Below are 23,648 nucleotides of genomic sequence, written 5' to 3' on the forward strand. Positions count from 1 at the left end.
TTCTTTTTAAAATGTTTAAAAATATCTTTTAGCTTCATAATTAATAAAATGAAATCTTCAAGATTTGTTGTAGACGATTATAGTGAATGTAGGGTTTTGCCACTGAGATCCCTTTTCAGGACTGACCCCACTTTTTGGGAGTTTTGCCTGTGAGACAGCTCTGTGCCTCTCTCGTGGAACTGCCCTCAGTTGAGGAGAGCTGACTTGACCCAGGTCACACAAGCTGGTAGGGGCTGGGAGTAAAGCAAGGGCTGACATCCATTGACTAGTCCATGTGGAGGAACAAAGGCCCACTCACCCCTATATCTCAAGGTGGGGCAACTCTACAGGGCCATTCGAGCTCCAGAGCTCCCTATGTGGTCATCCTTTGTCATACCTGCCCTGAAGCTCAATTTCTCCATCTGCCCAATCCTACGGCCTGCGTTCCTCCACGGGTACCATTCGTAAGAGTACTGTTCACTACGTTTCTGGCATGCATGTCCCCATCTCAGAGTCTATTTCATAGAGAATCCGTATAAGACAAAGAGAAAATCTCTTTAGATATGCTCTGAGAGGAAAGTTTAATATACAGCATTTTAATAAACTTCACCGGGAATTTTTTATAACAGTTCTAATTCAACAAAATTTATTAAACATCTATGATGTTCTAGGCATTGTGCTAAGCACGGAAGATATAAAGTTAAGCAAAACTGAATTAATCAAAATTGATTTCAAAGAACTTGCTGGCATGAAATACAGACGTTACAACAAGTGAACATAATTCAATTGAGACAAGCCCTATATGAAGAGAATGGACACACTGCTCATGGGGAGACCCATGAGACAGGAATGACTTCACTCAGGACATGTGAAACAAATTCTTCAAAAAGCTCAAGCCTCTTGAATCATTCTTTCTTCTCTCTCTCTCTCACATCTCACAGCCAATCTTTCAACAAAAGCTATTACCTCCGCCCTTAAATATACAATAGTCCCCCCTTGTCTGCCGTTTTGCTTTCGGCGGTTTCAGTCAGCCACGGTCAACTACAGTCCAGGAGCAGATGAGCCTCCTTCCGACTTAGCATCAGAAGGCCACCAGTGGGCTGACGCTATGTCACAATGCCTGTGTCATTCACCTCATCACACAGGCATTTTATCGCCTCACATCAGCAGGAGAAGAAGGGCGAGTCCAGCACAGTAAGATCTTTTGAGAGAGAGATCACATGCACTAACATTTATTACAGTATATTGTTATCATTGTTCTATTTTATCATTACTGTTATTAATCTCTTACTGTGCCTAATTTAGAAATTAAACTTTATCATAGGTACCCACAGAAAAAACATTGCATACATAGGGGTTGGTACTATCTGCGGTTTCAGGCATCCACTGGGGGTCTTGGAACGTATCCCCCTGCAGATGAGGGGAACTGCTGTATCCAGGAGCCAGGCTGCACCCCCTTCACTGCTTCTAATCTATGCAGGTCTAACATCTCTCACAGACACAGCCTCATAACTGGGCTTTGTGCTTCTACCCTTGATCTATTCTCAACACAAGTCGTGATTCTGCTAACACGGAAGTCAGATCATGAATTGCTCTGCTGAAAACATTCCAGAGTTCTCTTCTCAAACTAAGAACCAAAGCTGTTACACCTACAGTGTCCCGGGCCATCTGCCTATGAAGGCCAGCGCATGCCTGCCTAGGCGTCTTGGTATCTGTGGTACTCGCTGATCCCTCTGCCTGAGTCCCCCTGCCCCTCCTTCAGGTTTCTTCAACTGTCAACATCTTCCAGAAGAATTCCCTGACCACCCTCCCCCAGCACAACATACCCTCTTTTTCTGCTTTACTTCTCTTCATTGCGCTTACCATCTGCTCTGGTCATGATTATTATTTATTTTATTTCGAGTTTGCCCTTGCCCACCTGAACATAAACTCCATGAAGGCAAGGATCTTTACCTGGGTTTGTTTTTGGCTCCATACCCAATTCCTACAAATGCCCCAAGAACAGAGTAAATGCTTACTAAATATGGTTAAATAAATGAATGTTTACAAATAACGAAGAGACATAAGAGAAGGGTGAAACCTTTCAGTGTGAACAATAGCTGGAAAGCACGGACATCAAAGTATTGCTAATCTAGTGTGATGAAAATGGAAACATTCTCTGTGGTTGGAGCTGGAAACACAGGTGAATATGTAAACCATGAAACACGGTTGTCATGGGCTGAACTGTTCACACATTGAAGTCCTCACCATCAGGACCTCCGAATGTGACTTTATTTGGAGACAGGGCCTTTAAAGAGGTGACGAAGTTAAAATGAGCCCTTTAGGGTGGCTTTAATCCAATGTGACTGGTGTGTCTTTACAGGAAGAGAAATTTGGGTCTGCACAGTTACAGAGGGAAGAACGTGCAAAGACGTGGAGAAATCAACCATCTACAGGCCCAGGAGAGAGGCTCTCGAAGGAGCCAACATTGTTGGCACCTTGACCTCAGACTTGCCGTTTCCAGAACTGAGCAAAGAGATTTCTGCTGGTTAAGCCACCCGGTCTGTGGTACTTTGTATGCCAGCTCTAATGGACTCGTATGATGGCATATGGCACCGTAAGGGATCTTTACTTTATCTCACAGGCCACTGTAACTTTTTAGCAGGGCAGAAGGCGATCTGTGCGGAGATCGGAGTTTCAGGAAGACTGCATTTGCGGTGATATGGAAGGCGGACTAAAAGGGAAACAACGGGAGCCCTGGGGACTACTAACTGGGACGTGTTTGTCACGGCTGTGACCTAGATCAAGTAGGAGGGAAGGGAAGAGGTGAGTAGGGAATTGGGAAAGGCCTCAGAGCCAAGACTGTTGGGACTCAGTGACGCGTGATAGGTGGGTGATACTGACATCCATCCCTGACAATTTAATAAAATGCAGGCATACAAAAGAGTTCAAATAACATAATTCACATGGATTTCAGCAGTTTCAGACTTGAGAAAATATCTCAATATGGAACCTTACGAAAGATTAAAGCAGCATTCATGCTGTTCCAGATGTGAATAGCACTCATTGAGAAAAGGGGCCTGCCGAAAGAGCTGCAGGCTACATCTCTATCTTAGGCATAATATGCATTAGCATATTTAAAAATTTGAGAATTTTGCAATGAATAAACCTATTTAACTTTGTCCAAAAAAAATAATTTCCCACATTTATTTGATTATGGAACCCTTTTTTGTGAGGCACTTCTTAACCTCTCCCTAAACATGAATACTCCAGAATTTAGCACAGTTTGGAAAACAGAGGTGTATTTTGATGCACTCGAATGGCTCCAAAAAATAAATAGAGAAGCTTTGTATGGGTAATTCCTATTTCCAATAGTAACACTAACCAACATTGTTCTAACACACTGGCAGAATAAACTCATTAAAGGAATATATAGTTGGTTTTCCTGTAGCCTAATTCTTACCAGATTAAAAAAAAGAAAATTCAGGATCTTTTTAAAAATATCACTAATTCTTTCACATCCCAAAAGAGAAACTGTCCATGTCTTGAAACAAAAAACAATATTCTGGTGACTTAAGAGGAGAGTGTAGCTCAAATGCAGAAATCTGGAAGTTCTGACCAGGGTTCTTTGAATCTAGAGCCAGTGACAGTCTACATTTCCCCACATTCCACTAGGTTCTGAAGCCCAGGGTGTCCGTGCACAGTGACTCACATGCGATGCGCACATAGGCCTTCCTGCTCTTCGTGGTGCCCGCTGAGCTCCAGGCCACACACTGGCACCAGTAATCTTCAGGCCCAAAGAGTTCTTCAACTTGCTGGCGTGAAATCTCAATGCTCACTTCCCGGACAATGAGACCTGCCAAGAGAAAGGGAGATTTAAGTCAGGAGAAGGCTTGTACTAGCAGACTACAAAACATCATACCATGTATTTCCCCACAGTGATCCATCTTGATGCCATCGATCAACATCCCAGATATTGTCTCTCTCCACCTGTGATCTTCCTCTGGCTCCCATTATTTGTCTCCCAACTTTTTCATTTTCTTATTTGCTATTTCAGATCTTCTGCTTTCATCAGAAGATGAAAGTGGAGTAGATCTATCACGGCACAAAATTACACTTTTTCCCAAAGCGTCTGACAAATATTCACCCTCCGCTGAGTTAGCTTCCTCGGTATATTCAAACATGAACATGAATTTCACATCTTCTAAGGATCGTACCCCCACTATACAGGTCATGGGTAAGATACCCGTGTGCTATACATAACCTTACAGTGATTAAATCTTCCTAACTCCTCATATGAAATGACAGAGAATAACCTAAAACTATAATCATAAGTATATAAATCATAAATATATATTGGTTTATGTATATAAATATATATCACATTTTATTATAGTATCATCTGGTACCATACAGCTATATACAGTTTTACAACACTTTACATAGTTTTACAATAACTGAATCCTCCTAACTCTTCACAAGGAATGAGAATGATCTAAAACTATAATCATGAGTACGTAAATCATAAATATATACATGTCATATATCAGGTTTTATTATAATATGACCTAGTACTTTATAAATATGTGGTGATTATCTAAAACTAAGTTATTTTTATAGCTGTTTTTTAGTTATTAAAGCACACTGTTTTCTTTTAAAAAAAAGTACTAGTCTTAGTTAACAAATCCCTGCTATTCTATCCAAAGAATGTATGACTTTAAAGTTTTCATGCATAATATTTTTTATGCATAATATTTTGAAAGCCCAAATGTTTCTCTATAATTATAATGTAACCAAAATCCTGTTAAAGTAGCTTCCAGCTAAAATGCACAAATATTTGGATTTTATTTTACAGCATTATGTAATCCTGCATAACACAAATTGAACTAAGAATCTGGGATTATCATTTTAAGAGTATTTATCTTGATATATCAAAATCTATTTCAGAGAGTCATTCTGCAATATGCCTCTTTGCACTGAGCAAGAAGGATCATCTGAACGATGTATGTGGGCAACTGCCAATTTTCCTGCACACTCTATCAGAATGAAGTGCTTATTGAGAGAACTAACAGGGAGACCCTTAGGGTTAAGTATAAGCACAGTAAGAAAGATGAAATATATTGCTTTGTACTTTTTATTCATGTATTCATTCATTCATTCCTTGAACAAATATTTATTTCATATCAGTTATGGAAAAGATATTGCCCTAGGGACTTGTGAATCTCTGATGAGTAGGACAGTCATTACCCTCAATGAACTTATATAATTGTGAAGGGGGTACATATTAACTAGAGATTATACAATTTATTTATTTATTTATTTATTTTAAAGATTTTATTTATTTATTTGACAGAGAGAGAGAGAGCGCGAGAGAGGGAACACAAGCAGGGGGAGTGGGAGAGGGAGAAGCAGGCTTCCCGCGGAGCAGAGAGCCCGATGCGGGGCTCGATCTCAGGACCCTGGGATCATGACCTGAGCCGAAGGCAGACGCTTAATGACTGAGCCACCCAGGCGCCCCGAGATTATACAATTTATTTTTTTGATTACAATTGTGTTCAATGCTACAAAGGAGAAGTATAGAGAAAATGAGAGTGAATAACAAGTAAACCCAACTTAGTATGAAGGATTCAACATGAGTTAAGTTGGTTAAATTATATAGGGAGAGGGACAGAACATATGGGAAGAAGCAGGAAAGAGAATGAGGAGATTGGGAACCCAGAAGACAGCTGAGCACCAAACACAGAGATAGTGGCATGAGATGAAGCTAGAGACAAGAAAATGATCAGTCAATACACAGTCCTGTAGACCAGTGGTTCTCAAAGTGTGGCCTCAGAGCAGTTTCATCAGCATCACGTGGGAACTCGTTGGAAGTGAAAACTCTTGAGTCCCACTCCAGACTCAAATTGAATAAGAAACTTTGAGAGTTGGGCCCAGCGATTTGTGGTTTAACTCGCACTCAAAGAATTTAGATGCTTGCTATGGTTTGAGAACCTGTTGTACACCATGTTTAGGATTTGGAATTTCTTTCTGAAGGTCATGGATGTCATTAAAGTGTTTTAAGCAAGTAGATGACATCATCAGGTGAGAATTAATATATATGTAATATATGTGTATATATGTATATATGTGTATATGTGTATATATATGTGTGTGTGTATATATACACATATATGTGTGTGATATGTATAAGATATAGAGCTTAGTTCCTAGAAGGTATGATTTCTTAAACTCTTTGACTATGACTTCTTGGTATAGGTGACATGAAGGTGTCATCTAAAGACACTAAAAAAGAGTATTCCAAAACTTACCCTAAAACCTAGAACATGCTCAAATGGGTAAAAGCCCTCAGGGAAATTAATGAACACCCAATAGAAGTAGATGCTGTCCCACTGGGGAAACAAGCAATATTTTCTATCGATGGGACTTGAGTCAGAGAAACATAGATCCACTCAAGGGTCCCTGAACTGAAATGAAGCCCAGGAAAGTGGATTTTATAAGCCCAAGGCAGGGCAAGATCCTGATGGGGCAACTCTATGGTCAAAAGTTTATTAAATATATTTAAAGTGATTTTAAAGTCTTGAAAATTAGCAAAGCTTTTATGCTTATACAGTGACCATTTAAAAATAATTTTCAAGGGCTGCCTGGGTGGCTCAGTTGGTTAAGTGTCTGCCTTCAGCTCAGGTCATGATCCTGGATTCCTGGGATCCAGCCCCACGTCGGGCTCCCTGCTTAGCGGGGAGTCTGCTTCTCCCTCTCCCTCTGCCCTTCCCCCGACTCATGCTCTGTCTCTCTCAAATAAATAAATAAAATCTTTAAAAAAAATAAAAATAATTTTAAGTCACTGGCGCATCTAAATCCCTCACCCCTCTATGAAAAGATTAGTGTATTATTTTAGTCAATGTCCAAATAATAAGACAATCTCCACAGCAGAAATCCCAACTTATTAACAAAAAACACTACTTCCTTTCCACTTTCCTAATCCCTGCTTTGGTCCTCTCACTTTCCTGTCCTACTGTAATGATTCTCATTTTCTGATATCTAGACGTTCACAGAAAGATGGAGCACAGCTTTCCCCCTCGACTCCCACCTTTCTTTTTATTCCACTCTCCGGTATTTCATACTTTTGCCTGTTTTACTTGTTTATACCTCCTCTCTTCATGCAGAAATTCAGTTCCTGGAAACAAAACTCTTCCTTTAAAAGTTGTTGCAATAAATTTATAGTCACCAAAGGGCTGATAAACCTGCAGTGTGTATTTCCTCAGAACTATAATGGCTTTTTCCAAAATGCAGGGCAGCAACAAATGGGCTCAGGATATTAAAACCACACACAAATATTTTGTGTCCCAAGATGATAACTTCAGGTTCCATTCCTCATCCCCCGCCTGCCCCTCCCCACCTTTTTACTTAAAGCAATTACAGGAAACCTAATTAAATGCTAGGGTAACTTCACTAGAGCCACTGTATCCTTCAGCCCAAATAGGCTCATGGATGTTTCTACTGACCGCAAATCTGAGGCTTTTTAAGAAGCCACAGACAGACCCTCCTGCTACAGGGTTTATTCACAGTATGAATATTCTGAATTGTGCGGCTCAGGCTCTCTGTGGGTGCAGGAGTCAAGCACACACCGATTTTTGTCTTTAGCTTCATAGACGCCCCATTCAGGAGGAGATGGATTGATTAGTTGGGTCCCAAGTTTACATTCCAACTTTTGGTCAACAGCACTAGAACAAGAAAGAACTGAAGCAGGAAGTCTCTCAACACTTAAGGCTTAGAATGCCCTACAATCAGCTGCGTTAGTCAAGCTCTGAGATACTTTGTTATATACCATCTATTCATTACCCTAGGTAAGTTCATTACCTATGACACTCCGCTCATCAAACCAGAGGCTAGTGGTTTGGGTAAAAGTAGGTAATATCCTTTCTCTTTGAAAGTAAAATTTTAAATCTGCTTGAAGTCCTGTGATGGAAAAAGCAAGCTACCTTGAAATTTGTAATGCCATCAGCATTACTTCCAAGGCGGGCTGCTTTGAAGAGCATTTGGGAACTTGAAATTGGTTTCAGGTTACTTAAGGGTGGGGGGAAATGCTTCGTTCTACAGATTTACTCAAATACAAATGTATATTTTCCATCACGTCTGATAAGATCAAAGATTTTCCATCAGCATTCTTCCTTTAATAGAGGCATCTCCAGGACGCATGCTGTTTGAAGTTTGCAGTGATCTGCTTTTATAATAGGATTCATTGTGGTTTGGGAGCCAGAGTGCAGGCAAGTAATTAGCATGCTATATCAAGAAGTCTTATAATGAATATGAATATGCACTTGCTAATAGGGAGTTTCAAATGATTTTAGAAATCCAGATGCAAATGCAACCCTCTGATTGGATCTTTTTAAGGCTATACATGCATATGGCAATAATATCTGGTAAAATGACATTTATTCCTTATCTTGAGCAAAATTTTAATTTTATAATAGTGTTCAGGCACCACAAATAGTGTTTTCCTAGAGGTTATTATAAAATGATCACAAATACATGGTGAATACTGTTGAATAATTATTTAAAGCAGTATCTACATTCCCTGAGAAATATAATCTGTAGTACCGTCAACAAACATTAAGGGTCCACTAATGTCAAAAATTACGTTAAGTTCCAGAAATGTAAAGATGGACAAAATATCGCCTCCAGCACTGTGATCATTTATCTCGTTTATTAGGTGATACTCCAAAATCGTGCATCATCTCAGAAGATTTTTTAACATGTGGTCATCAAATCCTCGCCTTCTGATACCCCATGTACGTTTCACTAAACAGCATCCTAAGCCCACATTAGACGTAGGTGTTATGTATGCCTGAGTTGTACTTCTTCTTAACGACTGTATCTTTCATAAGGCAAAGGGAAGGTTTGAGACATCATGTTGTGTAGACCTACCAATTCGGCTCCCTCCAACACTCGCCCTATTGGGAGAAGATCTGCAGAGGTCACTCGACCAAATCTCATTATAGTACATTCACAGGACAGAGGTTGGTGGGCAATGTATGAAGCTGCAGGTAGGGATGATCTGGGATATATCACAACACTTTATTGAATTAGCTGGTCTCTTTTTCATGCTTTCTTCCAGAGCTTAATCCTATTAGTTTTCATTAATATGATCTAAAATATGCTACATATCAGTTCTAGATGTCTTAATATAAATTAAATCACGCAAAATAGCAGCATTATTTAAAAGGATGTCATGCCAAAAAAATAAAAAATAAAAAAAACCCTGACAATTATTTCAGCTCCTCACTAAAATAATCAAAATGTGGTAACCTGAAAGGCAGAACTTTACAATCAAGACATGGTTTTATGTTACATGAAGTCATCTGACAATCTTTAAACTACATCAGGAAAAGAAGACACTGTAATCACATAATTTACCAACTTTTCTCTGAAATGCTTTCCTTGGATTTTTAATATAATATTTAAAATATAAACAGGCCATCTAATTAAGTAAAATTACTTTGTATAATTGAAAATTACAATTTACTGGTATATTAGATTTATTATAATTTTGTTAATTACATTTTTTATCTTTGTGGTCAAGATGAATTTACCTAAAAGTCAAAGAATAACACGGCTGGGACTGACTGGTTCAAGGGAGTTGCTTGGAAACATTTCATACCTGGGTCATTGCCCTGATTTCCTTTTTTACATGATAATTTCTAGTTACTTGGTTCTGTTTGGCATTCCATGTCCAATGAGGATCTGTGTTTTGTTTTGCTATGTTTTTGTTTTGTCTAGAACTGAGAAGAAAATATTTATTGGATTGTGTATCTGGAGTGGGGAGACTTAAGAGTGCTTTTAGAAAGCTATATGACAACCACAGATAAAGGCAGTTTTTCCCCCTTAAAACTTGAAATGTTAAGTGCAAAATGATATTAAAATAGTGATGAATGATCCTCTGACAACAGTAACACTGCTTCCCCTTTCCTTTGCAGAAGTGTCAGGTTTTAGATGTTACAGGAGAACCAGTCCTCCTATTTTTGATTTGACTTTCCAACCATCACCAAACTTAGAGCTGCAAGTATTAATGATAATCGGAGTAGAAGGTATGCAAAATGCTCTTTCTTACACAGAGAGTGGTAATGAGTTAGTGGATTAATTCTACCAGTTGTGGCCCATCATTTAATTCCCATTCTAAACTTTGGTGATGAAAAACCTGTTGAATGAATGTCTGTTCCACGAAGTCTTTCTGAGACCAAAATGGGAGCTAAAATCTTTTTGTATTTAACTTCTGCCTTGTGTATCAATGTTCTTTGGAATATAAAGAAGTGACTTTGTAAAAATGTGATGGTAATTTAATTTGGAAGGTCACAAAGCACATTCTATCGACATAGCAAATACATTTCTCATCTAAATATTTTTCATAAAACATCAAACTTATTACATACATATTTGAAGATATATTCTAAGATTTTTCTTTAAAGTATAATTCCTTTTTTTATTATGTTATGTTAATCACCATACATTACATCATTAGTTTTTGATGTAGTGTTCCATGATTCATTGTTTTCGTATAACACCCAGTGCTCCATTCAGTACGTGCCCTCTTTAATACCCATCACCGGGCTAACCCATCCCCCCACCCCCCTCCCCTCTAGAACCCTCAGTTTGTTTCTCAGAGTCTATAGTCTCTCATGGTTCTTAATTCTTAATATTATCTAAATCATAACTACATGCATTACTTTCTGTTTTTATTTCATGCAATACATTGGTAATTTCAATAGAAGTAATTTTAACAAAATTAAAAAAAAAATCCTGTCCATAAGGGTGGGGGGAATATTCTATTCTTGGAGGTCGACTTAACCATGAACTTGTGAATTACAGACCTTATTATTGCTCTACCCTTATTATTACTCTACCCTTATGATTACCAGTCACTCATTTAATAGGTATTTAGAGAGACTCAGCCATGTGCCATGTGCCATGTGCCATGCACTGTTCTGTGGGCTGGGGACACAGTGGTAAAGGATTATCTTTCACAATTCATGGTGGAGATAGTTCTTGAGCACTTATTTCGACACACCCAGATGAGAAAGACATGGCTAGTTCCAAGGTAGCCATGGAGATGGACTGCTTATGGATCCTTTCTTTAGAAGTTTACCGTCTAACACTAAACACACTAAAACAAATAGGAGTTTACTGAGTAAAGTGACTCTGTCATATGCATTGTGTATGCGTCAATACAGTAACTGGCACATGTATTTGTTCAGTTAATGTATGTTAAATGAATGAATGGTTTATACATATAGCTATCATACCAAGTAGTGTACATTTCAGATATAAGTAAATTGAATTGTAACTCAGAAGAGTAAAAGTAACTAGAATTGATTGAGCATCTACTATGTCTCAGTTCATCTGCATAATAATCCTTGGGAATGGGTATTTTTATATCTATAATCTATAATGTAGGTAAACAGCAGAGGTCAGAATTTAAACAATTTTTCATGCAGCCAATGATTAGTGAAATCAGGATTTAGAGCCATATTATCTGAATCCAATGTTCCTGTTCCTTTCACTATACCAGTATTCTTCAAACTGTGTCTCAAAAAACTGTTCTTGGGGCACCTGGGTGGCTCAGTCAGATAAGAGTCTGCCTTCGGCTCAGGTCATGATCCCGGGGTCTAGGGATTGAGCCCCGAGTCTGGCTCCCTGCTCTGTGAGGAGGCTGCTTCTCCCTCTCCTTCTGCTCCTCCCACCCCTCTCATGCTCCATGCTCTCACTCTCTCTGTCAAATAAATAAATATTTTTTTTAAAAAGGTGTTCTTTGGTCAAGTAAGTTTGGGGATTTCTGTTTAATACACCTTCCTCTTAGAAACTCAGAATGCTAATCAGTGTATTGAAGGCTTTGGTCAGAAGTTCTGCCATAAAAAAGTATGTTTAATTTGGATGGCCACTATTTCCCCCAAATTTATTAAAACATATAACCCTACAGTCAACATAAAGACAGAGCCCCATCTGATTAAGTCTTTCAACGTGATTTTGTTTAGCATTTTCCATCTGTTGGTTTACTGAATAAAAGTAATCTACTGTTTGGAAAATTCTGAAAACCCCATGAAGAAAGCTATCATGAAACAGCTTCAGTGGAGAGATCAGGGTAAACCTGGGGAAATGGAATATCTGAGTTTGATGCCGAAGCATGGTTTGGGTTTAAAGACTTAGAGCGGAATCAAAGACACTTCAGGAGGATAGAATAGCACAAAGCCAAAGGGCAGAGATGAAAAAGCATGGAGCACTACAGGGGAGAATAGTTTACATGAATGGAGTAGAGAAAAAGACCATGGAATTAGATAGAAGAGAGACTCAGAGAGAGCCTCGAATGGCAGCTGGAGAAGTTTGTTCTGCAGAGTGGGGACCCTGTAAAAATGGTAAATTGGTAAAATGATGTTTTTTTTTTATGACAGATGCTTTAGGAAAATTAATCTTTCTCAACTAGTAAATAAGACTAATCTGATTTCTTTTAATGGAATTTTAATAATTTTAATTTTAATCATTATTACAAAAGCTGTTCTCAGATCTGTGATCTTACATCAAGTCATTAACCTTAAGAGCAATATTCTTGGTGAACGTCTGAAAACACTGTCTGATGGTGGAAACCAGAACATATACCCAAAATAATAATTACTCATCCTGCTGGGCTTTCATCTTGTACCTATCTCATATGATTTAGAAACAAACATTAAGAGCAATCACCTCTGGAGAGACTGCCACTTCTTTTTTTTTTTTTTTTAAAGATTTTATTTATTTATTTGACAGAGAGAAACACAGCGAGAGAGGGAACACAAGCAGAGGGAGTAGGAGAGGGAGAAGCAGGCTCTCCGCTGAGCAGGGAGCCCGATGCGGGGCTCGATGCGGGGCTCGATCCCAGGACCCTGAGATCATGACCTGAGCCAAAGGCAGACACTTAACGACTGAGCCACCCAGGCGCCCCAAGAGACTGCCACTTCTAACAGTTCTTACGCAGTATACTGGGGACAGCTACTTGCTTGTCTTAAAAGCAATATATTTCATATTCTTAAGGAAACTTTTCAACCAAACTAGAAAGGCTCATTTAAAAAAAATTAACTTATCCAGGGCAATTATTGTTACAACTGGGAGATTAGACAAATATCCACGTAATACACAACAACCTACTGATTTCCTTAGATAAGAAAATAAATTCTTGTCCTGTATTTACTGACTTTTGGAAAGTCCTAAATTCACCAAGTCTTGGTTTCTCAAGTTACAAAATAAAGATAAGAACTTTTTTGTCTTGTTGGCTTGTGAGGAAAGAAATGGAATAATAGTTCCAAAGGTACTTGAAATCTATTAAATTAAAAAAAAATATATATATATACTGTATAATAATAACAGTTATTTTGAGAATACAACTATACACTATTCACAAAATTACCACTGGAGTTACTAATATAGATTCAGGACAGGGAAGGAGCACCATGATTGGAAATTATATTAGGCACACACCCAGATGAGAAAGACATGGCTAGTTTTGGAACTTTTCAGCAGAGTTGGGGAAAGTCAGGTCTGGGTGGGGACATCAATCATTCAGGGCAATGCAGATCTGGCTATGATATGGAGTTTGAACAGCAGGAATGAGTTTTAGTGATTGACCTTTAAGTTTCTTGTCCTTCAGCCAATTAACCCAGGATTTTACCAATCCTCTAGGATTCTCATTATATTAAAGTGTAGATAAAGTGAAGTTACCCTGACAAGATGAGTGGAAGAGTCTACTATTTTTGGCAACCAAAATGCTTGCATAGCTCATCTATTAGGAATTCCTTATATCCATATTCCATTATACAGGTGAGACAGGGACATTAAGCAACTGAATGGAAATTTCTAAGTAGGTTAGCTCTAACTAATTTGGGGCTAAATAAGCAAATTTCCACATTTTAATGAAGATTTAAAATTGATGAGCATAATCATGTCTTCTAGGGTCTTTCTTCACTTACCAACCAGAATGTGAGCTCTATCAGGGTAGAGATTTGTGCCTGTTACATGCTGCTGCTGTGGCATTACAATGAATATTTATTGAATTAATGAAAGAATATTTTCCCTAGGACACTCTTAATACTTATTTAAAAGATATGTGGTCATATCCAAATGCATTTTAGAGGAAAGGAACTTTTAGTCATCATGGAAGTTGTACCTCCTTCCCTAGCCAGAAAGTCACCATCAAACACAACTTTGACAAACTTTGAACCTGCTTGGCATTCACACTAAGAATGGGGTGGGGGGGGGGGTGCTGAGTTATCATAATGTTTTTTAGATTCTTCAAAATTGTTTATAATAGCTGAATAAACACAGCTCAAGTACCAATGAAAGTATTTTTTCTTTGTCTTTTAAAGGAACTCTAATGTGCAAGAATGACTCATTAATTTACAACAAGAAGGAAAATTTAACTTGTGAAATTCCAAGTAGAAATGAAAAATATTAGCATTTCATATTTTCAAGTCAGGAGTATGTATTTAAACTGCTGCTAAGATACCAATTTTCAATTTTAACTTTATATAGAGACTGAAAAATAACTATTGTGTTCTGATATTTTCAAAGTATTTCAATATATTCTGAGATCCTTGCTCAAATCATTCTATTATCATTCCAAAGGGAGAGATGATTTAATAAAAACAATGAAACCAAGTATAATGCAGGTAAATTTTTTTCTTTTTTTCATACAGAGTATGTTTCTTTGCTCTTCTGTTGATTCCAAGTTACTATATTCAGTTTTTAATAAACCTAAAACTATAGGTAGAATTCCAGAAGGCAATACTGATACAAATTTGATAATAAAACCTTATTTTTAATGATCCTTGGCAATTAACTTAACAGAGGGTATAATCTTTAGGGAAAGATCTGGTTTGAATTCTGTTTTTTTCAGTGACTAGATATATTTACCTTGGTAAAATTCCTTTACCTCACTAAATGTCATTTTCCTCAACAGGACAATGGGAATTAAAATTCCTAATCCAATGGGTTCTTTTAAGGATTAAATGAGATGATATATGTAAAGCTCTTTGCAGAGTAAATCCTTACTATGAGCTAATGAACGAGATTTCAGAAGCTAGAATAGTTTATGCTATGCTGTGTCCTAAATAACTCCCCTTGTTTCAGAGGCTTTACAAAATAAAAGTCTATTTTTCCATCACAACAGTCTCCAGGACAGCTGTCCTACATGAACTCTCTTAGTGATCCAGCCTGCATCTGTGTTGAATCTATAGCCCCCCCCCCCCCCCGCCAAACATGGCTATTGAGCCAGGAGAAGGGAGCACAGAGGACCCACACCTGCTCTTAAGCCTTGGCTCAGCTGTGGCAACATAACTTTCACTCACAGCTCATTGGCTAGAAGTAATCACCTGGGCCTGCTGAACCATAAGGACACCAGGACTTGTAGCGCTCCCCTATGCCCAGAAAGGACAGGAGAACTGGAGGAGTATTATAAATTATAGTTGATAAAGCTACTTCAATAGGCAAAACAAGGCATTGAATTTTTAGGAAATCACAATGACACAAATATTAAGAATTACCAAGTCAAATGAAATTTAAATAAATTTGTTTTCTGTGGTATGAAAGTCTTCACTGACAGAGGGAGTGAAATGTAGACAAATTAGACTATGAGAACAAAAGGAAGAAAACCTGATTTTGGGTCCTGACGTGGCTATTGTCAGGAGTAACTTTGGGTAGGGCATTGCATTTCTCATTTTCTTAAACTTTAAATCAGTAAAAATAGATAGCCCTTTTCCAGTGTACTTCACAGGACTGCTGTGAGGTCAAAAGAAATCTTTAAGAGAAAGTACTCTTAGGGACAGACTGAAGGGCAAGGACTGCCAGCTCCTTACCTCTTTTTGGGAAGACAATCCGACCACATTTTCTAGGTTTCTTTGTCTTAGAAGTGGCCACAAAAGCAATTCTGGTCAATAGAATGGGAGTGGAAGATCCTTGTACCTTTTCTTGGCCAAGCTGGTGAAGAAGATTGTGGGTCTCCTCCTTGCTGTCTTTCCCACTCTGCTGGCTGGGTGCAGAAGAGGATGAGGCCAGAGAGGATGACAGAACCACAGGATGAAAGGAGTCTGGGTCCATACCTGACCAATGGGAACAGAGCTGCCCTACAACCAAGGGCACCTTCCTGGAACTGGTATGTAAATAGATGTATCATTGTATCACTTTTGGGTTATTCTATCTTTGGTGGGGTCTGTTACTGAGGCTTAGCATAATGCACACTTAAATGATATAGACTATGAATAATATGCTTGGCACATAGTGGGTTTTTCTAAATGACTATTGGATATATGGATGACAAAAATACTTATTAATCCCACAAAGCTTTGTTGTTTTGTTTTTTTTTAACTATGGTTCAGTGCTTAGCTTCAAATTATTAAAAACATTTTTTATTTGGCAACATCTTGTTAGATACACAGAGAATTTCTATTAATTCTGAGAGTTTTCAAATATCTGAATGTGTGATTTTAATATTATCCTCAAAATGCTATAACACAGAGCAATTTGCTTATTATATAACAAAAATCTCATTTTCAGAATGGTATGCTTGCAATCTTTTTCAAAGTATCACTTCCAACATAAATGTTGAACAAACAAATTGATGTGAAACACTAGGTTATAATGTTTAATTACCAGTATCATTTATTTACAGGCAATCTTATTTTGGTGTTTTCATAAGAGCTAGAAAAACTTAATCTTTAACAACAGAACAGTGGCACCTGATTCTGAATACTGTGTGTAACTTGCAACGTATTCATGTCCATTCCTACTAGCATCACAAAGAAAAAGAAAGAAGAAAAAATGATTGTTTCCTACCATGAGCTCCAATTCACTGAGAGAGATATTTATGTAACTATATAATACCACCACCTGAACAAAGAGCTTCAATCATGTTTCTTTTCATATCTCCAGGCAAAGTTTTGTTCTCCTTCCCTTCTTTTACAAATGTGTTTCCTTCAAAGGATACATACTCTACTGGATAAACAATCTCTATGAGAAAACAGGAAAGCTAGCTATTTAATATGTACAGTTCAGTGTCATGAGGTGTGGAATCGCAGTAAATAATATTTTGCGATGATACGCTAATAAAGATGATGACATTTTCATGATTAGCCATGTTTTTAGTAAAGGGAAATTAATGGGTAGGACTAACCCCTCTGAAAGATACATACAACATGCTGACAAAACTGGGTTTCCGCATAAAATGTGTATGTTATATAGGCAGTATACATATGCACCTAAATTCACTGTTGCGTGTTTATATGCATATCATTCATCTAGTGTTTTCTTTTTACCTACAAGTTGGAATGCATTTACTTCATACTCTATTATAAGCCCATTTAGTCACATTTCTGTCAGATCCCACTTGCATATTCAGTGTTGAATAAATCAGTGGTTAATAAACGTCCTTGAAAATGTGTTTGGAGATAAATAATGAACTGCTGTATCTGATCATAAATGTACATTTTTACTCTCAGAATCCTGAGCAAAAAGATAGCCTGACCTATTACACAAATATATGGAAAAGGAGAAATGATTATAGGGCAATCATGTCAAAGGAGCCTGGCTTATTCTTACTGAGTGGATACACTACAGACCAAAAAAAAAAAAAAAAAAATGTTATAACTTCAAAAAATTCCACTGCAAAGGAAATACCAAATGAGGATAGGGAGTCAACCTTTTCATCATAAGTGCTTTTTGTCACATCTCCATGGGCTTGGGGCGTGGGCCCAGCCCCACAGCGTGCAGAGCTGCAGGACGCTCACAATGCCAGCCCGACCGTGCCGCCCCCTCGAAGGAACCGCTCCAGCTGACCACGGGCACGCTTTCAATTTACGGGAGGGCGGTCTGACAGGCAGACTGGGAGGACAGCAGAGATGGAAACACAGATCAAGTACAGATAAAAATATGTCCACCTTGAAAAACACAAACAAGACTTTTAGGTAACAATGTACGGGGAAGCATCTATTGAAAAATGAGAATACAGTCACTTCGTTCTCATTTATGATTTTCACAGTCCCCTTTAGATTCCACCCCAAGCTCTCTCCATAATCCAATATCTGTACACATCCTACATCTATACTGACTTAAATAATATAGATTTATGTCCCTTGCCCATATCTTATAAATGTCAACCCGTCCCTTCTCAAAGCTTCTTACTACTCAGCAGGTTTCAAATTTGTTTTTACGTGGGTGATCCTTTAGCAATACTTTGAAGTACCTTCCCTATTAAAAGTGAAGAGGGATCCGGTGTCCTAAGAAGAGAAATAATGATAGCTTATGGGTATTATTTCACACGTTCCTGACTATGAAATAACTCTCTCTGCTTTTTAAAAAAATAGAACACATATGCAAAAGAAAAAAAATCAAAAATAAAATTTAGAAGGAAAAAGGGACCACATAAAATCTTGCCAAAGGTTCATGTTTTACACAAAGCTGCAGTTGGGACTTTACAAAGGAAATCTCTGCACTTTTTATTTCTGGTTCAGAGGATTTACATGCTCTTTCTAGTGATCTGGGCCTTCAGCACTGGGTAATGTCTCCCAGTCCCCAGCTTAGCACTCATGCAAAATTGAAGCACTTTGGAGGCAGTTTAGTAGCTGCAGATGAATCTCAATGTGCAGGAAAAGGCATAATGGCTGTTTAGCACTTGCTAGGAGAAGCTGAGGAAGTCAGGGGGAAAAAATCTATTGAACTTAAGCCATCTGGGAAGCCAACTGAGAGCAACTGCATTAACAACGTGTTTACATTCCCATTGTGTTGCTAGGCCAAGCAAAAGTGTTGTGTGTGTGTGTGTGTGCGTGTGCGCACGTGTGCACGCACGCACACGTGCAGATGCACAGAGGGAATTATCAAGTGCAACTCTTTTGATTGTATTGGCTGTTTTCGTTTGGTTTTGGCAAATGTGCGGGGCAAAAATTTTCATGAGAAACGTGGCTATGAGAATGTCCAGGTCTCCGTGAGACAAGGAGACTGTTGTAGGGTAGGGCTTGGAAGGATTCTACCAGCCCGAGGAAAATGAGCGATAAGCAGGAGCCTCGCTGTGCAGTGCTTTTCCTGTATCTGGCCCACAGTACTACACAACAGATTGGGGGAGGCTGCAGAGAGCCAGTAAAGAACAACCAGGGAATGCTTTCGTTGCCTGTTACATTTATAGTTAACTCAGAAATACTGGCCAAATGAAGGAAAACAGCCAGGTAAATGCCGTCAATTTTGGCTCCCATCACCCTTACTGGCTGTCTCCGTCATCACGACACATTCTTTCTTCATGGTATTTAATCAGCTATTTTTAGAGCACTGTGAGGTTCCCAGCAAAAGTGAGCGGATACAAAAGGTACAGATTTTCCCTATACATTCTGCTTCCGCACAAGGAGAGCCTCCCTTACTATTAACAACCCCCGCCAGAGTGGTACATTTTGTTTTATAACTGATGAGCCTCCACTGACACATTATTATCACCCTAAATCCATAGTTTACGTTCAGGTTCGCTCTTGATATTGTACATTCTATGGATTTGGACAAATGTAACGACATATCCACCTTTATAGTGTCATGCAGGGCAGTTTCACTAACCTAAAAATTCTCTTTGCTCTACCTATTCACCCCTCTCTCCCTCTTGGCAACCACTGATCTTTTTAACATCTCCAGAGTTTTGCCTTTTCCAGGATGTTATATAGCTGGAATCATACAGTGGGTAGCCTTTCAGATTGGCTTTTTTCACTTAGTAATATGCATTTAAGTTTCCTCCTTATCTTTTCATGACGTGAGAGCTCATTTCTTTAAAGCACTGAGTAATATTCCATTGTCTGGATGTATCACAGTTTACTTATCCATTCACCCACTGAAGGACATCTTGGTTGTTTCCAAATGTGGGCAATTACGAATAAAACTGCTGTAAACATCTGTGCTTTTGTGTGAGAATAAGTTTTCAACTTTTCTGGGTAAATATCAAGGAGTGTGATGGCTGCACCATGCGGTAAAAAAAAAAAAAAAAAACTAAACATATTCTTATTGCAATTCTTGGTGAGATGTCTGTTAAGGTTTTGTGCTTTTGAACTGTTGTCCCCCCAAAACCTATACCCACATCTGAATCCCTAGCAAAGGGGAATGTTCCCTTACTTGGCTAAGAGTCTCTGCAGATGCAATTAAATTAAGGATCTTGAGATCCCGAATTACCCCAGGAGGGCCCCAATTCCATAGACACACAGAGAAGACAGACACGGAATGGAAGATGATGTGAGGAAGGAGGCAGAGTTTGGAGTGATGCAGCCACAAGCCCAGGAATGCAGGGCAGCCACCAGAAGTGGGAAGAGACTAGGAACAGACCTTCCTCTGCAGTGCCCAGAGGGGGCGCTGCTCTGCTGCATTTCAGACTTCCAGCCTCCTCGAAACTCAGAGAATAAATTTCTGTTGTTTTCAATCCCAAAGTTTGTGATAATTTATTGTGGCAGCCCTAGGAAACTAATACAGTGACTAAGGGCATTTACTGTCTACATTCAAGGAGTGCACTCAAGAATCTGACAGAGCAAAAAGGTGAGGAAAGGCTGTCTGCCAGGCAGTGTTTTCCTGGTTTCACAAGTGCCCCATGGAATGGGTGTGGGGAGGCAGCCTTTTAGTCACTACTGTCATTTCATACAGAGGGCATCATTGTCTAGGGTCATCAAGACTGTAGCTATAAAAAGAGGCATGTCATTCATTCCCTGCCATTCCTGGAATTGCCTTGCACAGAACATTCCCCTGGGTTTTTCCAGCTAAATTTTAATTCACTCAAGCCCTAGAGTTCCCCCCCTCTTCCCTCAGGAGGCTGCTATCCCTCAGTCTGAGAAGTTTAATAGGCAGAGACAGGCGAAAGGAAATTGCAGAAAGCAGGGGCTCTCTACCGTGTAACTCTATACTACGCAACTATCAAGGGGTTTCATGAATTTATTCTCATGATGAGAGGAGAACCGGAGCAAATGGTAAAGCATACTCTTTATTCTCTCTCTTTTCCCTCATCTCTTTTGCCCCATTCAGACTGTGATCTCTTTAAGTGCATCAGTCTTAGTTGTGTCTCTACTTACAGCACCGAGAAGTATCTGGGGCATGGTTTTTGAATAGAATGTCTGTCTCTGTCCCCCCCCCCTCTGCTGTGCTTCCCAGCAGTGTCTCCCAATTAAATCATTCTCTCTGGGGTGGGGCCAGGACATAGGTGTTTTCAAAAATCCCCCCTGGAGATTGTCAGATGCAGCCTGGGTTGACAGCTAGCCTCCTCATCGTTCCTTGTTGCTCTTGCCTTCATGGTCTTGGAGATTTCTCCCCAAACAGATTTTTAAAATCAGGTTAAACCCTCGATGCAATTAGGAATGAGTCCAAGACCTTCCTAACATGAATTGTTTTTCATTACTAGATATTATATTTCCTCCGTGCTGTGCTTGCTTTTTTTGCCAGACCCTGATATTTTGCTAACTGTAGCTTTCATGTTATACATGCTGATTTTATATCTCCAAACAGTGCTTTTCAGAGGAACTGGAAAGAGTGGATATTTCAACAGGCATCCCCAAGATGGCTCTGAGAATGCCTACCTAAGGGATGACTCAAGATAGATGATATTTGGGAGAGAAGACCAAAGGGTTCATGGTGAGGAAAGCCCTCTCCCCTCATGTCTTAGCATTAGCTCCTTCATCAATTGTGGCATTTTTTAACCAAAAAATTTTGCTGTGTCTTTGAAGATGTAAAAAAAAAAATGCTAGGGTGAGGAGAGAAAAAAACAGTATCAAAATTTTGAGCCAATTATTGTGAGAGTATTGGATAGTGAGATTTAGTGATACAGAGACTCGACTAGAACAGATTACAATGTGTGACATCCCAGAATAAAAAGGGCAACACCCCGGGTCATTATCTCATAATTATCAACCAGGTTTACTTATATTAGCACAATAGGTACCAACACCAAAAAAGTGTATTTTAATTTTGAGAGAAAGCCATGCTTTTTGTAAGCTAACCTTCTCTTTTAAGCTGAAATTGTTTCTTAAACTTCCTCAAACAGGTTGCTTAATTCGTTTCATGCAACAATCCAGAACTCTGTTAAGTATGTTCCTTCCTATAAAGATAAGAAATAAGAGACTCTCCTTAAACCCCTCACATATTATAGCCAAAGGTTAGATTAAAAATACACTTCAGCTTTTAACACTTGTGCTATTCTCACTTTGAAGTGGGCATATTAAAACTCTAGGCCACAGCATATGCATGGTTGCTGGGCACATGGCAAGATTGCTATAGCAACACCATCACTGGTTTCATTCCTGAAATGCCCTGTTTGGGTAGCAAGTCATTGAGATGAAGAATGGTCCTTGGACTTGCTTCTTATCGTAGCCTCTGTGTGGGCTTCGAGATGGGTAGCATTTGATTTAGCTCTTTCTAAATTGGGGAAAATACACAAACACACTCACACACATGTGCATATGTATATACTTGTGTATCTATTTGTATATACATATATATATATGCACAAATAGATATTCTTGATTAAATTGTATTAATCAATGCTTTCATCTTAGTTGTGGAAAGACAAAGGAGTAATGCATTACAAGTAACCTTGCCCTAAGTGTTAATTGACGGAAAAGAATTCCTTTGTGTTCATTACAGTAAAAACTCTTGCTGTATGTAATTTTAGAAAATTTCTGTTTTCCTCTAATGAAATGACAGCTCACTAAAACTGTACTGAAAGGTGTAATGTTTTCTTGCCTCTACTTTGCAATCATGTTCTGGGCCATATCTGTTCAACAAACACATGCTATTAAAATTTTCTATACAGTATATAATTCAAACAGGACAAATGTTCCCCATGGAGCAGAATTAAATTAAAATTACATGGTTCCACAAATATGGCACAGCCAGGGTCTGTGAAGTATGTGCCAGGTCTATAATATTGATATATGTAAATATTGGGATTGCCAAAAATGAACAAACAACAACATTAAAAACTTCACAAAAACAATAGATTAGAAACAAAAGGAACCCAAATGGGTAGCCTAAAAATTTTCCAGTACTCACTTCTGTTTGTAAGTTAGGGAAAGAATGGAAACAAAAACCAGGTTTCTACACAGTGAGAGGGCCCAAACCACTCAGCCAGCCGAGACTCATCTTCATGCTAGAATGGAGTGAAAGCAACAACTAAAATCTACATTCTGGAACTCTGACCCAAGCATGTATTTGTCATTGCAGCTGAGATTATGTTGGCCATGTTAACTCAGGTGTTTAAAGACTTAAAGTCAATATGAAATAAGGATGAATCAATTGTGAGCACTAACAAATAAAGAATAAGAAAAAGTATTTCAGGATGATTGATATCCTGTTATCTCTCGCCAAGGTATCAGACTGACTCAGTGGAAAAACCTTCATATCCTACATGGATCCTTACCAATTTTCTATTTTTATTTTGGGGCCAGCCTTATACTGAAAAACAAAAGTTGTTAGTTTCTGGTATTGAAATAAGTACCTCTGGGAAGGAAATCAAATAAATAATTGGTTTATATCCCGGAATCACTTATCTTCATTGGCAGGCAAATATATTACAGATATAAGGCTCTATTCTTACAGAGGCAGTACTCCCACTGACTTAATAAAAAAAAATTATGGAATGAAGTTCAAATAGAGCTTCCAAATTTTATGCATCATTT

At 38.5% G+C, this 23,648-nt stretch overlaps 1 protein-coding gene across 2 annotated transcripts in view; it reads right to left on the reverse strand.

Moving 5' to 3' along the window:
* UNC5C (unc-5 netrin receptor C) overlaps positions 1 to 23,648 on the reverse strand; it is a 351,284-nt gene that overhangs the window by 118,601 nt on the left and 209,035 nt on the right. For both annotated transcript variants that reach the window (XM_032400872.1, XM_032400871.1), the window contains exon 3: positions 3,671 to 3,814. In XM_032400872.1, coding sequence (XP_032256763.1) covers positions 3,671 to 3,814 — 144 coding nt within the window. The remainder of the gene's footprint in view (positions 1 to 3,670; positions 3,815 to 23,648) is intronic.

Source organism: Phoca vitulina, unplaced genomic scaffold (assembly GCF_004348235.1).
Source record: "Phoca vitulina isolate PV1807 unplaced genomic scaffold, GSC_HSeal_1.0 scaffold3, whole genome shotgun sequence".
Lineage (NCBI taxonomy): Eukaryota > Metazoa > Chordata > Mammalia > Carnivora > Phocidae > Phoca > Phoca vitulina.